The sequence below is a fragment of the Pleurodeles waltl genome, chromosome 1_1, assembly GCF_031143425.1.
Source record: "Pleurodeles waltl isolate 20211129_DDA chromosome 1_1, aPleWal1.hap1.20221129, whole genome shotgun sequence".
Taxonomy (NCBI): Eukaryota; Metazoa; Chordata; class Amphibia; order Caudata; family Salamandridae; genus Pleurodeles; species Pleurodeles waltl.
In genome coordinates this window covers 801,056,726-801,072,314 of record NC_090436.1, presented here as the reverse complement: position 1 = coordinate 801,072,314, position 15,589 = coordinate 801,056,726, and the positions used below count along the sequence as shown (strand labels likewise).

General features: G+C 40.7%; 1 protein-coding gene across 1 annotated transcript in view; it reads right to left on the bottom strand.

The window, feature by feature from the left end:
- Positions 1-365: 365 nt before the first annotated feature.
- Positions 366-15,589, bottom strand: part of AK3 (adenylate kinase 3) — a 69,434-nt gene continuing 54,210 nt past the window's right edge. Inside the window, exons 4-5 of the mRNA XM_069228302.1 lie at positions 9,145-9,263; positions 366-3,686 (exon numbers count right to left, since the gene is read on the bottom strand). Coding sequence (XP_069084403.1) covers positions 3,563-3,686; positions 9,145-9,263 — 243 coding nt within the window. The 3' untranslated portion in view covers positions 366-3,562. The remainder of the gene's footprint in view (positions 3,687-9,144; positions 9,264-15,589) is intronic.

Genomic DNA, 15,589 nt, shown 5'->3' with positions numbered 1-15,589 from the left:
CGTGAATCTGAGATTCACATTGAAACATATTTTTCACCTATTCGGTCACATACTTAAACTATTTCTCGTGTTAAAACACTGCCTGTTAAATTCTGAATTCTCTAGAACTTGTGCTCAGTAGTCAACAGCATACAATATATACACAGTACTGGCAAAGCCAATAGGGCTGGTGGCCTTGGCATGCTGGTGCAATGATTAAGTCCTGTATTAAATAATCACCTTTGCTGAATATTATTTACCACAATATAACATTTTAAACCCAATAAGGTATTCAGAAGCAGCTTGTGTGCATATTACTTCACTTTGTCATTGAATTTGACACTTTATTCAAGTAGTCACCAGAATTAGCTGAAAACCAGGAGAAATTGAAGTGTTGAAGCATAAGCATCTTTATTAAGACAGCTTTTTTCCCTCAGGAAAGTCAGGTCAAACTTGTTTTTTTTCCTTTATAAAATGTAACTTTTCATGGGAATCCTTCCAGATACAGCAATGTTTTACAAAAGGGTATTTTTTTTAAACAAATACATTGATTACCTACCTACAGGTAGGAAATTTGGTTTATAAAAACAGCCAGTAGGTTGAGTCCATCATGACATTCTGATAGCGTGCACCATATTAAAAATATACATTAAAAATGAGTGCTTTTTTATGTACACAAAATACATTCTGAAATCGGGTAGCAATGCCAAGATAGAAATGTATGGTTCTGATACTCATGCAATAAGTCAGTGTATATAATGGAAGACACATGACTTCCTTGCACACCCATCTGCATACACACAATATTTCAGACATATTTTACACGTACAAAAACAGGGCATAATTGGTGTGCAATGTTTATCATTTTCACAGTTTTTAATTTCACAATAGAGAGAAAAACGGCAAACAGATTCAAAATCTCTGTCTAAGTATCTTACCTGTAGCTAGATCCTACTAAGTTTTCTGTACAAAACTTGTTGGTTGATAAAAAAATAATAAAGTGAAAACCTATTCAAAGTGGTTGTTTAATGAAAAATATAAACCTGTATTAAAAGAAAGCGTACCCGATTTAGATAGACAGACCAAGCAATCAACTTGCGGTACCTACTTCATAAGTGCTTGAAAAAAGAAAAACAAACAAATGAGAAATCGAGAACGTTTCAAGAATTCCTTAAATCAAGTTCACTCCTAGCCACTGGAAAAACCATATGCAGTATCCTAACTCAACATATTGGAATTTGGGTGTGGGCTACTTTCAACTCAAAGTTATCCTGAATTAACATGCACCATTGCTTTTTCAATCCTCACTTTTCTAAGGGTGCAAGAATAGGTGGGAAATTATATTTTAAATGTTCGCATACTTTATGGGTATTGTAACATCAATTGACAATTTCCCAACAAGTCCATAAAAGCCTGTCTTTCGTAACCAAAGTACATGCACTGCACCTCTCATTTTGTGGTACAAATGACTGAGGCTATAGTTTTTGTAGTTCTAAGTAATTCATATAATAATATTTCAATCCGCTTTAAAGTAAGCAGGCTTCGTTTTGAATCAAAGTGCAAACTAAACATAATTCTTAGTGAAATTACAGACAAAGGCACACAATAGCACTGATGTTCAGTTTCGCTACCTGAATATCTATCACTAAGGACACTTTCTCAGACTCATATAGGTCATTTATCTGTAATTAAAATAATCGGACAAGGCTAATAATGAACAAAGGTCCAAATGTGTACTAACCCATTTTCAAGTAGAAACAGAATGGGTAAAAACCCTTTTCTATATCAGGTGCAAAGTCCTTCCCTTGCACATACTGGGAAAAGATCATTGATAAAGGCAGATTTCTTCCATTTATTGATTTTCTTCCTCAAGCAAATTTAGGGATAAACATTTTATGTTGGAAGGATCTCATTAAAACGTGCTAAAGGGCACACATTGCTAGAAAAAGAAATATTGGTTGGTCTTTAAAGAAAGTCAATTTAATGCCAGACATCAAAGAGTGTAACTGAACCAACATTCTCATCGGATTATATCCATCTCTGAAATTTATAAAATCATAATAAAAGAAGGTGCAAATATCATATTTCCCTATCACCTTACAACTTCAAGCTCTCTTGCAGAGCTCTTTTTCTTTGTAATTATTCACTGTTAAATGCTGGTGTCTACATTGCCAGTCTAATACTTCCCGCGGGCTTGTGTAAGATACACAGCTCATTTTGCAATATGACTTGTTAAAATGTAGGCAGACTACAATGTCAACTATTTAGACCTAAATGTACCTAATGTGTACAGTCTAAAAATAAGATTGCATCGTAAACAAATATGTTATAGCTGTAGTTCAAAACTAGTGGCGTAGCAAAACTTGAGGGGGGCCCCTTCTCCCCAGCCCACCACTTTTGCTGAGGGGGCCCCCCTTTGACTTATGTTATGCCACAGTTCAAAACAGAAAACATTCAAATTGGTATAAGTCAGTCTTCTAGAGTGCGCAAAGTGGTTCACCCAATGAAATGAATGCTTTATTTGCAGTTCACTAAAATATTGCCCACGTGTAATTTTGACCCCAATCCGTACTTTCTTCCAAAGGAACCCTCCAGGAGTGGCATGAACCACCTCTACAAATCAAAATCCATGATATTGTCATAGCTGAATTCCCAGGGACATGCAATATTCACAGAACTGTATTACCACAGGTAATTCATGAGAAAGTACTCTTTCCTTCCCCCGAGAAACCATTTCCGTTCTACGGAATCTTGAACTGCAACTTTGCAATGGCACTGATTGCCATATAAACAATATGTTAATCTAGTAAATCATTATTAGGAGATCAGGCAGCACTACGGAAATTTAAAGGTACAATACAGGAGCCTGTTACATACGGCCAAGCTAAAGGAACTAGTAGAGGGGGGCGTAAGCAGACAACATTAAAACTACAACACAGGACACATTCATTGTATTTCCTATCTGCTACTGAGCATGTTATAAGAATATCCATAACTTTAATAAGTCAGCGTAATTTCTTATTTGTGAAAGCCCACTTGCGCTCCTTTAGTTTACTCTTGGCTCCTGAATTCAGACCAACATGGTTTTTTTTGTACCGGATTTATGAAGGTTCAAAAACGTCATATCTAAATGCCAGTCACAGGTGTCTGATTACAGCTTTAAAAATGTTTAAGAAGGTGCACACATTCAATAGTTTCTCAGAAATAATAAGAAAACCTCCCACTACACATTCTAAAAAATCTCGAGTTTGCAAATCTTATATTTTCATAAATTCATGGATACTTGGAAAAATGAACAGTATATACATAAGGCTACTCCGCAATCCGATGTACCTTCCCCCTATTTGTTCGCTCTAGCTTTAAGAAATTAATATGTAGAAAATCAAGAGATTTAAAATGTTTTGAGCAGGAACGAGTCTGCAGTTTAAAATGGCAGGGTTAAAAAGGTGGACGTTGCTACTAATCCATAGTGCAGATGATTAATAGCGAAATGCATTAAAATGTCCTACATCCAGAGCATAATGTTCTCAAGATTTTCAGCTCGTTCCAGCTTCATTCATCATCGTCGAACATTTTATGCTCTTCATCTCTGACTGGCTGCTTCTTTCTGGCTCACATCTGGTAATTTTGTTTGGAGAAAAGCATACACGTGAGGCCAGATCTTGTTCGTCTCCGTTCCTGAGAAAGTTTCCAACACCCCTTTGTCACTAAAGAAATCAGAGATAAGAAACTCGTGATGAGGGAATATTTGGTATATCAGAAGCAATATTGTCAAACATGCTGCTGCAATAAGAACACATCTAGACCGGTGGTTCTTAAACGTTTGACTTCTGTGCTGGAACCCAGGGACCTCCACTGAATCATTATTGGAATCTGGGGACCCGCCCACTTAGTCATTACTGGAAGAAGGGGACCCCAATGAGTCATTACTAAAAGCCAGGGATCTCGGACCTAAGCATTTCTGATGGTCTGAACCACAAAACCATACACAAAAAATAGGCAAGCATACATCAAACAAATACACAAATTATGATTTTGTTTAATTGACAAACATAAAAACAAGTAATGGGAAGGTTGGAGCTTTTCTAAATACAGTTAACGCCAGTCATCGTCCATGCTATATTCTGTTTGATGCATTTGCCCTGTTCCTCCCAATCAATCTGAGGATACTAACTTATTTTTAAGCCTCCAATTCCAAGTTCCTTGACATTTATTGTACATTTTCAAATATTCAATTTTACTTTTTGATTTATATACACTTGATTAATCTGTTAATAGTATTTACTCTCCTAAGCAGTCGCGGACCCCCTCTGTAGGCTTCACAGACACCCCGGGGTGCCCGGGCCACAGGCTAAGAGCCATCAATCTAGAGCACCGGGTGACGTTTTTTTCTTCTTTTCTTTTAAACACAAAGATTACCTTATGACTCGTCCATTGAAAACCCTTTTGGCCAAAAAACCTCAAACACACATTTCTAGTAGTTTGTTTTTATCTTAGATATAATGGAAATTGTAATATTATGATTAGAATCATCAAAATTCCTTATTTTAGGAGGGGTTAAGTGAGCTTCAATGTTTTCATTAAACATTCCAAATGTTTTTCTAGAGATTTCAAACAGCTCACATTAACAATTACATTACAACATATGCAGTGTTTCTAGAAAGCACTTTTGAATCTGTCAACAAGTTAACAAGTAACATCACTATATAGCACTTGGAACTTTACGAAACCACGTCATGAGTCATAAGGAGAATATTTCTGCAAATAAAACTGCTGCCACTCATTTTCAAATAGGGCACCTGACTGCCAATGGAGCAGCCGCGGCTCTTCTTTTAGGGGTAATTCAAACTCTTTGGAGATGAATAATGATTTGTACTGTTCCTTTTCTCCGAATCGCAACAGTGGGATAGCATGGCCATCCATATTGATGTTGAGAATCTTGGACGTTATTCCATTTGTTCCCCATCCTTCAAAGCACAAGGCTCCCCCACCCTCCAGAGCACAAGGCTCCTCTTGACACCTACTGCTTAAGTGCCATTCCTACAAAATTAGATAGTAATACGGTCACTCCTATGCAAATAAAATTGCAGTGAAGAAAGCTTCTAAATTGCAATTGGGTGTCCTGTTAAAAGAGAGGAGTACTCTCTTCTCCAAGCAGCCCAACCTCATTTCACTCTAAAAGTGCAACTTTGTGAATTTTGTAATAGAATTTAATGTGAAACAATTGTGCAGTTTTGCCCTCCCTTAACGAGAAGGTAATAGAAACTGGTAAAATGTTGGGAACCGTCAAACTCAGATTGATGCATATGAATGATACAAGTCACAAACCACTCCCACTTTTATCACACACTTTCAGATGATTTGTAATCCTCTTAAAAATCACAAACATTTAGGGTTTTTTGTTGCCTTGCTCTCATTAAGACGACCTGCTTTTCTCTTCATCTCCACCTACCTCACCTAACCTCCTAACACTCGCCCCCCCACCCCCCGATTGAAAGTACCCCACCATCAGTGCAACTAATTAATCCTACACCTTTTTTTGTCTCGTCACTCATGAAGGGCCATATTACACTGAGTGCCCTCTGGGCACAAATGGTGTGTGTAAGCCTCCATTTTATGCCCCCAGAGCACTTGGATGTTTTAGAAGGGGCTGTAGATGCTTGTGCAGCCGCTTCTGGAATACAGGTGTCAGCGACACAATCTCTAAGGTATGTTCCCAGATTTGCACGGAAGCATGGCCTCATGTGAATAGGGCAATACTTTGTCTCTGCATCAATGCCATATTATAGGCGTAGAAGTAATGGAGCTGTTGGGGGCATACTGACAGTGCGCCACGAAGAGCAGCACTAGAACGGAGGGTGGTTTGTAGTGGCAGACCAGCCAACTTAAAAAATCTTTGTATTGTGTGAGAAGGGGACAGGGTCTGGTGACTGAGTGGGTCCTCGAGTCCCTTACTGCATACGCACCAAGGGGGTCTGGCTGCCTCATAGTCACTCCTACGAAACCTCCTACGAAATAAAAATCCAAAGCTTCCGAACATCCCACTAATGTCACAGGGAGGTTGTAAACTCACCAATGGACATAAGCTGTGCCAGGGCTCCTCACACAAGGTAAACACCCTCTCTTTGGGGGGAGGGGGGGTGATTTCCAGCTCACTTCTCCTCCCACCATGTGAGATCAGCTCCCCATTTGGTGACTGCGTGAAGGAAGCCGATACAGTGTGACATACAGTAGGACCATGTGAGTTGGCAGGCCTTCAGAAATTCCCCAGCAGGCTGCGCATTCCCTCACTGCACCCACTTGCCAGGGGATTTCTGTCCCCCTTGGAGAGGCAGGCCAAGCTGCCTACTGCAAAGTGAAAGACAGACCAGCTGCTTCAGTTACCCTGAAGGCAGTGCTTTATCTGTGCTAGGGGAAGCGACCCATTTAAAGGTGCCTCACTGCGCACAGCAAGTGAATGTGCCCAATAGAGCAACAGATAATCAAACCTCTCCTCTCTCCTTCAAGCACCTTTTCAATATCTTTAACCTTCCACAGTCACGATTTACAGCACTTGTACCCCTTTCCCCACCGCTGCTTCTAACTTTTTAAACTACTCCTCCTTACACCAAACACATTCTTGAAACATTAGTACTCAACAGATTTACTCTCCACCTTTCTACATACCTCTGTGATCAGCTAACGGCCTGGTTTCACAGTCTTTATACCTCTCTCTCAGGTCCTTTTTTTTTTTTTTTTTTAATAACTCCAGCTATCTGCTTTCTATGCTCATCCGTCACAGTCACTCAGTAACCTTTAAAAAGTTTAAGCAAATCCTACTTTTAACAGTTTTTACTCTAGAAAACACTAGCATGGTGCTCGTCTCGGTCACTTGGAGCACCTTCAACCTCCAAAACCTTCAAGATGGAAACACTATGGGCCAGATGTAGCAAAGTCCGATTCGCAAAATCGGATGCAGTATGGTGTCTCAGACACCGACTGCGAGTCGCTATGGGGTCGCAAAGACCCACATTAATATTAATGAGGTGGGTCCATTTTGCGACCCCATAGCGAGTCCCTGCACTCACAGGGATGGTGGCCTGCTGAAGTCAGCAGACCTCCATGTCTGTGACTGCTTTTTAAATAAAGCAGTTTTTTATTTTTTATTTTGCAGCCCGTTTTCCCTAAAGGAAAACGAGTTGCAAAATAAAAACAATAACAAAACCATTTGGTTTCGGTTTTTCAGAGTAGGCAGTGGTCGATTGGACCACTGCCTGCTCTGAAAAACCCTATTTGGCAACATTCACAAAGGGGAAGGGGTCCCATGGGGACCCCTTCCCTTTTACGAATGGGTTACCACCAGTGTGACACTGGTGGTAACTACGAATTGCTTGGTGACCGCATTTGCGGTCACCAAGCAATTAAGCATAGCGATGCGAGTCGCAAATAGGAAGGGAACACCCCTTCCTATTTGCGAGTCGCATTCACAATTTGCGAGTCAGTACCGACTCGCAAATTGTGAATGAGCATCGCAAACGGCATTTTACATGGCGCAAACTGCGATTTTCGCAGTTTGCACCATGCAAAATGTTTGCTACATGTGGCCCTATGACTCTTCTAACTGTCCCTATTGCCCTATCACTAGGTGGTCACCATGGCCAAGTTCTGCAATGCTTTCTCCTTATGCCTGACATCATCTCTCTAGGGAAAGCAGCTCCTCCACTGGGTTTGGTGACCAACTGGTCACTGTTGACATACAAATCTTCTTTTCCGTTTACTCCTTGACCTCTTTGCAGCGTCTGTTAATATGAAGACTACCCTGGTTCAAAATCTTGTTTGCACATTCTTATTAACTATTCATTGTAATATCTGTACCTGTTGCGGTTTCTAGTACAAAACGTGTTTTTTAATAATCAACTAATTTATTTAATGCATTCCACGCTTTTGGGCTGAACACAGAAGTACTTACGAGAAAGCCAGTGACTCATACACACTTGCAGCTTGCTGGTCGTGAAAAACCTCATGCTCAACTCTGAAGCTTAATGCATCTATTTGCTATAATCCACTGTGATAAAACCAATAGCCCTTCAAGCCTCTTTCCCTGCTTTCCTTTAGACACCTTTGTGTCCACTTTGACAGCCACCAATGCTTTTCTTCCTTCACCCCCTTAACCTCGATCTCTATTCATTTCGACCTCCTCAGTGTCTGCGAGAACTAGTGTGAACTCTCATGCCACTTGACGAAGGCCCCACAGATACTCTCGTTTTAAGTATGCTAGACTAGGGCAATCGCCCTTGGATGCCTCCATGCCAACAGGCCGTCCTTAAAACAATAATTTTATTGTCCTTCTTACAAGTATGTGTTTTTTCCATGCAAGTGTGCATCTCAGATATTTAAAAAACTCTTGCGAGATACCGGTAGGAGACTTGTTCTAACAAAATAAAATTGACAAGATATTTTCTGCATACACAAATCTCTATCATTCAAAAATTATGTGAAATTGCTTACTGCAAAATTTCAAGTAATTCTGGAAATTTCACGTGATGCAAAACTTGTTAATTCCACACATTTCGCCAGCACAATTAAGATTTCCCAGAGACCTGCTTCTAATATTCTTATCCTGTCTCTTTCCCAAGTGTTCATTATTCATGTTCTCATCAACTTGGTACTCCTCACAACATTACATTTGGCAGAACTAAGCGTTCTGCTGCCCATGCAATTTAAAAGACAAAACAATCTTAACTCAATGAACAAGCTACACAGAAAACTCCAGACAACTACAACCCAACAAATGTACTTAGTTCAAGGATGTCTAACCATAAACTTTGACACACAGTGCCCACACACGTATGTAACAAAGGCAAGAACCGTAGGTTCATCAGGTCATAGTTTAGCCCACTGGTAACAGCACAACAAAGGCCCATCGTGCTCCATCGTTACCCACATAAAATAAAAAATGAGAACTTGTAAATTGTACAAAACTAGAATATTTAGTTAGAAAAAAAGTTACACAAGTAAGCAAGAGACTCTGAAAGTAAACAAAACCTTAAATATCAATGAGCTACATTCTGGACAGACCATGCAGTAGCTGATAAGAGAAAACAAAGTAAACACATTCTTAAATATCAATGAGTTACATTCTGGACAGACTATGCAGTAGCTGATAAGAGAAAAACAATAACTCACCGATAGTAATTTAGAACGGGTCTTGTGAGTACCTCATAAGCCTTGAGTCTCTTCATAACCGTTTCTGGCTTGTCATCATCACGTTGAACAAGAGGTTCACCAGTGAGGTCGTCAATGCCCTGTTCAAATAGTTTAAATAAAATCTTAGTAAACCATATTTAAGGCAACTGGATAATGGCTTCTCCCACACATTCCATAAGGACCCATTTGCGCTCCAGTTCCACTTAGAGGTGTGTAAACTCCACAATGCATCGCAAACTGAACCCCATAAAAGGTGGCCCTGTAGCTTTTTCATTCCTTTCCTTAAGTGTTCTAAATATTTATTACCCACAAGCTACTTCTATATCCATGTTATTAGACATTTAGTGATACATGAATTCTCACTGATTTAATGTATTAACTCCCAAGCTTCAAATACATATTTTGAGCTCTTTTTTGGATTTATTGTAAAATTAAGGAAATCGCTGGAACACATCTATGGAGATAAATCTTGCACAGCAGACAGAAGAGGTAGAAGCAAAGCCTATCATTAATATGTCATGAATATAGAAACAAGCGAAGTTAAATACATAGAAGGATTTTAAATACAACCCATAGGAGTCTTAGGGTCAAATACGTAGAGTTCTTCCGTGAGAAGGTACAAATACTGCCGGAAATTTCCAGGAATACGTCACACTTCCTCCCCAAAATAATCTTTGTTTATTAGACCCTAAAATCAATGCCGTACAATTAACTAATGTCAAGGACATTCTTATAATTACACACCATTAAAACAGCAATATAAAGAGTTGAGTAAGATCTTACAAACAAATGTTGCGGCAGCACAGTGAATAAATGGTTATTGCTATATTCTGTGCTATGGAGGTGTGCAAGTGCAACTCGAATGCAAGGAATACATTAGAAATATTAGTTGTTTAAGAAAGTAGTATCCAAGCTTAAGAACCAGAAACAACAATACATAAATAAATTGCAACAAGCAGTCGTGAGAAAGTGCAACAAGCTGTTGGAAACAACGCAGTTTTCATACAAACACTATGAAAAGCAGAAATGTTATACTTTAGAGAAGCATCTTGTAAGTGCCCATGTAAAATAGATTGTAATTACACAGATTAATACTGCCTACTTTTTCAATGTAAGTGTATTCCATGCTCCCAGTGCATGCCCCTCATTTAATGTCCATAACTGGAGCGAAATTCAAATGCTAGACAATGAGATTCAATAGGTGCAGCCTCTGAGGACATGGCATGTGATATGGAAACCAGTTACTTACCTGTAATAGTAGTTTTGTAGACAAAAATAGTATGGATTCAAATGCTTTGCATATTTCAACCATTTGGTGGTAGCCTTATGGTCAAGATGGGTGTCAACCAGCAAGCGTTTATACTGAGAACCCGCTAGGACAGCAAGACCCATCTGTACTTCAAGTGTGCATGCTTTCCTTGGTTTTTCAAACTCTTCAGGAGGAAAGGTGAGTTTGCATGTGAATCTATAACACTGCAACCTAGAGACTAGCAGACATCGTCCTTCACAGCATGAATCTGGTATAGACTGATATTCATTGCATTGAATAGCAAATAGCATTCTAGTGTGGAAGCAGGTCAGAGATTGAAGTAGTTGCTGCACCTGTGAATCTCTTCTTTTACTATTGTCAATACAACAGACTGTTGTGAGCAGTTGTAGAGCTTAGGGGCCATATAGATGATCGTTCTGCTCTGGCTCTATGTGTCATTGTTTTTATCGCCAATTATTTCCCTTCTTTGTGGATTTTCTCCAGAAGTAGGTAAATTGATAAATTAGTGTCAAGAAAATGTGTACACAGGCAACTATAGTGCACTGTGGTCTCATTTAGCACAAATATAATAAACGTTCGACCAAAAATAACTTTGACTAATTACTATTAATGTGGGTTTAATAATACTCTAAGCCAACTTGAAGGTAAAATTATTTAATCCACAATGTTAGCAGGTAAAAGAAAAATGGTCTTCAATGGCCCAATTGATGATACAGTGAACAACAGATAAGCAAAAGTGCACGTGTATGTACAAGAACAAACAACTGTAATCTTGAAATTAAAGCAGGATATGGTATCATCAGTCACATTAGTGCATACCTTATTCAGTGACCCTAGACTATTTGTGTGTTATTCAATGAGAGACTAGAGAGGACCAACATTTGAAAAAGGTTCCAAAAGAAACCACCAGTGATAATTCTCAAAAAGGAAGTACTTGTGAAATAGGCAACTCACTCTAAAGTGCTGGACTGACTGTGGTGCTTCTAAAATGTAGTGCATGCTTAATAATAAATGTTAGTACCTAGGTGAGGATAGCCCATTTACAACAATAGTCACTGTGGGAAGCTGGCCAAGCTGGCCTGGTTTGTAGTGGGTACCAGAGGTACTGACACCTTATACCAGGTCCAGTGATCCACCTTAGTGAAATGTAGGCAACGTCTAGCATCTTAGGCTGTCTAGAGGTAGCTGTAGCAGAGCAGCCAAGGCTGAACTAGGAGACATGCAAAGCTCTTGCAATACCACTATAGCCACACAGTACGTATACACAAGAAAGACAATACTCAGTGTTACCAAAAATAAAGGTACTTTATTTTAGTGGCAGAAGGCCAAACATATCTTAGAGGCTATACTCCCTCTGGAGGTTAGTATTATACAAAATATATACACTAGTAACCAAAATCGGGTAAGTACACAATCAGAAAATAGTGCAAACAGTGAAAAACACAATAGGTTGCAATGGGCCTGGGGTAACACAAACCATATACTAAAATAGTGGAATGCAAATGTCGGTTCCCCCCTAGGCAAGTGTAGTGTGTAGAGGGGCGCTGGGACTGTAAGAAAATAACAAAGGTAAGTAACCTACCCCACCCCAGAGCCCAGGAAAACAGAAGTAGTGTACAGCAAGTTTCTTCAGAACACACTTGAAGTCATGGTAAAGGATTATGCAAAAAAACAAGCAACACTGCAAGGAACCAACAATGGATTCCTGGACCTGAAGTACTGTGGAGAGAGGAAACCAAGTCCAGAAGTTGATGAAGAATCCAGGAAGAACTGGAGACCCTGTTAACCCAGATGAAGGTGCAAAAGTGGAATTTCCGATTGGAAGAAGTCAGAAATGCACCAAAGAAGACAGCTGCGGGTTCCTGCTTAGTGCAAGAGATGTCCCATGTTAAGTCGTTGGATGCAGGGTGGTTCTCGTTGTTGGATTCTGGCAACAAGCCTTGGCTCACTCAAATGTCGCGGTTGGTGGGAAAAGGTGCTACCTGGGCCCAGGAGGGACCTGGGTGTCTCAACTCGGACCGAGGAGACAGAGGGGGCTCTCAGCACTTTAGAGAGCCCTCAGAAGACCAGGCAGCACCCACAGGAATCCCAGAACATGGGGCCAAAGGAGTTGCAAAATGCAGTTGTCGCAGCACTACACAAAGGGATCCCATGCCGTCGGAGAACAACGCAGGGAGCTGAGCGTAGCAGGATAGAGTGCTAGAAACCTGGGCTACGCTGCACAAGAAGGATTTCTGGAGAAGTGCACAGAAGCCCAAGGAGCTGCAGAACACGCGGTGCACAGGGGTACTGTCTGGCACGGGGAGGAACACCCTTACCTCCACCAAATTTGGACAGCTGGACCTTTGGCCAGTCAGGATCACTTCGGTCCACCACCTATGTTCCAGGGATTGAGCTCGTCAACAGGAGATGACTCCCAGATTACCGGTTGTCATTGCAGAGAGGTGCCTGCTGAAGCAGGGAAGGGACCCTTCGGTCCTTCTGGTCCAGAATTAAGACAGGCAGTCCCCAGAGCGTGCACAACCTGGAAACTGCAACTTCAGCTCTTGCCAGCAACAGCAACAAAGTTGCTGTAGCCTACTTGGATACTTTGTTGCAGTTACAGTGTTCCTGGAGAAGTCTGTGGTTGACGCGAAGGTCAGAAGCTGAAGCAGAGGAGTCCTGGTGGAGCCTTGCAATCCGAATCTGAGGAAACACCCAGAGGGGAGACCCTAAATAGCCCTGAGAGGGGGATTGGCTACCTAACCAAGTATGCACCTATCAGTAGGGGTCTCTGACATCACCTGCTGGCACTGGCCACTCAGATGCTCCTAGAGGGTCCTCACACCTTGGAATCCAAGATGGCTAACGCCAAGGACACTCTGGAGGAGCTCTGGGCATCACCCATAGGGTGGTGATGGACAGGGGAGTGGTCACTTCCCTTTCCTTTGTCCAGTAGTTTCGCGCCAGAGCAGGGACTGGAGGTCCCTGAACGGGTGTAGGCTGGATTATGTAAGGAGGGCACCGTTTGTGCCCTTCAAAGCATTTCCAGAGGCTCTGGGAAGATACCCCTCCCATGCCTGTAACACTTATTTCCAATGGGAGAGGGTGTAACACCCCTCTCATAAAGGAAATGCATTGTTCTGCCTTCCTGGGATTGAGTTGCTCAAACCCCAAGAGGGCAGAAACCCGTCTGTGAGGTTGCAGCAGCTGGGGCTGCAGCGGAGACCTCAGAGAGCTGGTTTGACCGTACCGCAGGCCCATGGTGGAGCCCCCAGGGTGCATGGAATTGGCCCCCAAATACCAGAATTGGATTGGGGGTACATTTTCTCAAACTTAGACACCTCACATGGCCATATTCAGAGTTAACATTGTGAAGCTGCATATTTGTACTGACATATATGTAGTGCACACTTATAGAAAGTCCGGGAAATTGGTCCTGAACAACGGGGGGCACCTTAACAATTGCCTCCCCCCACCCCCAAAAAAAAGGCAGTTAAGGGAACCCCACAATTTAATATATATATATATATATATATATATTCATACTAATCACCCTACTCGATTTTCGTAAAAAATATATTTGGTGCTGTCCTCTTGGTATAGCAATTGGTGTTCTGCAACAATTTCCATTCTTTTGTACGTGGGAAAACTTCTACTCCACACAAATGTGAAAGAACCAGGTGTCAGAGATAGCGATCTAAAAATAGCTAACAGTACAGCAAGGTGTTTTGGTATCTCGACATTTCTTATGGATTCCTAAAACCATTTAGGGGTGCAGAAAACATCTTCTGAATGGCTAAAATGATTTAATATATATATTTTTTAAAGTTATATAATTCAAAGATCCTCTGATTGACCAAGTCATGAAGATTGCAAATGCAATCACCCTTTATTCATGAGGCCCTAGATTACTTATTTCACCTTAGCAGAAGGCACCCAACCAAAGCATGTGATACTTTTCACTCTACTCATTCATTATAAGTAGATCAGCTCCACCGGAACGACTTTGGGAGTAAGTTACCCAGGAGGCTGACAACAGAATGCTCACAGTTCATCAACTGAAGCCATGAGATCTATTGCTAGTATTTACAACCAAAGGACAAAGTTAGTAGCCAAGGCTGATTTTAAAATGGCCAAAGCATTTTTCAAATCAGTATTTATTACCACCCACTCAATTATGTCAGCATGAACAAAAAACAGTGACAAAGTAAACAGGTTTGATGTGCCAACACAAGTAAACTCAGGAATTCACAAATGCCATTTACAGGCGCTGCATTCACAAATGGTTTTATCACATTAAAACCTGCACTATTGGCTTTGCAAATGTTGGAAAAAAAATAGCACAAAGGTTCTTTCTTTAAATATAATATATATATATATAGGACAATTCTGAATGCACCAGAAGACATTCATTCTTACAAAGACCCACAGAATAGTGACCTCTAAAAAACACTGTTCTCCTTTCAATAGTGAAATACCTTACGTTTCCTGCTTTTTTCGATGCTCTCTCTTTCCATCTGTACTGCATTTACTGGATTTGTAGCATGTATGCCGCTAACTTAATTGTCTTTAAACACCGTATAACAGATGCACAGACAAATATAAAAAACAGATGATCATTAGGAGGCAGCTGTTAAATGAGGTTTCTGATGGCAAGTAGAGTTCAGATAAGGTAAGGGTGGCTGGGTCACACGGGCTGGATGCCATTCCTGGGGAACAAAGGGTGGCTTGGTTTACAAACATGGGCGTGGGAATACTGCATCTGTCGCAGGGTGACCAGACATCCCGGACTAGACCGAACAGTCCTATTTTTTTTAGATTGAGCGTAATCATATGGCCTTTTGTATACTTTTAAGTATACTTGTACTGTGGGCTTAAAGCCATTTCACTTGTTCATGTCTGTATCATTTAAAAATCCTGGTTTGCTTGTGGTTAGTCATGCCTATTTGTCCCTCTTTTTATTCTTTGGGAGCAGGGGCCAACTATTGTATAATTACGCTTTGTCATGTTCATGTGCTCTTTAGGTGACATTATTTCTCTTAGTTTCCTGCTCCTGTTCGGTGTAGCTCCCTTTTCATTTGCAGAGCATTCTTGCGCTCAGCTTAGCTTTATTGTAAACAAAGCTGAAAATCAGGATGTTATCTTGGTCACATTTGCTCTGCCTTGCTCTGC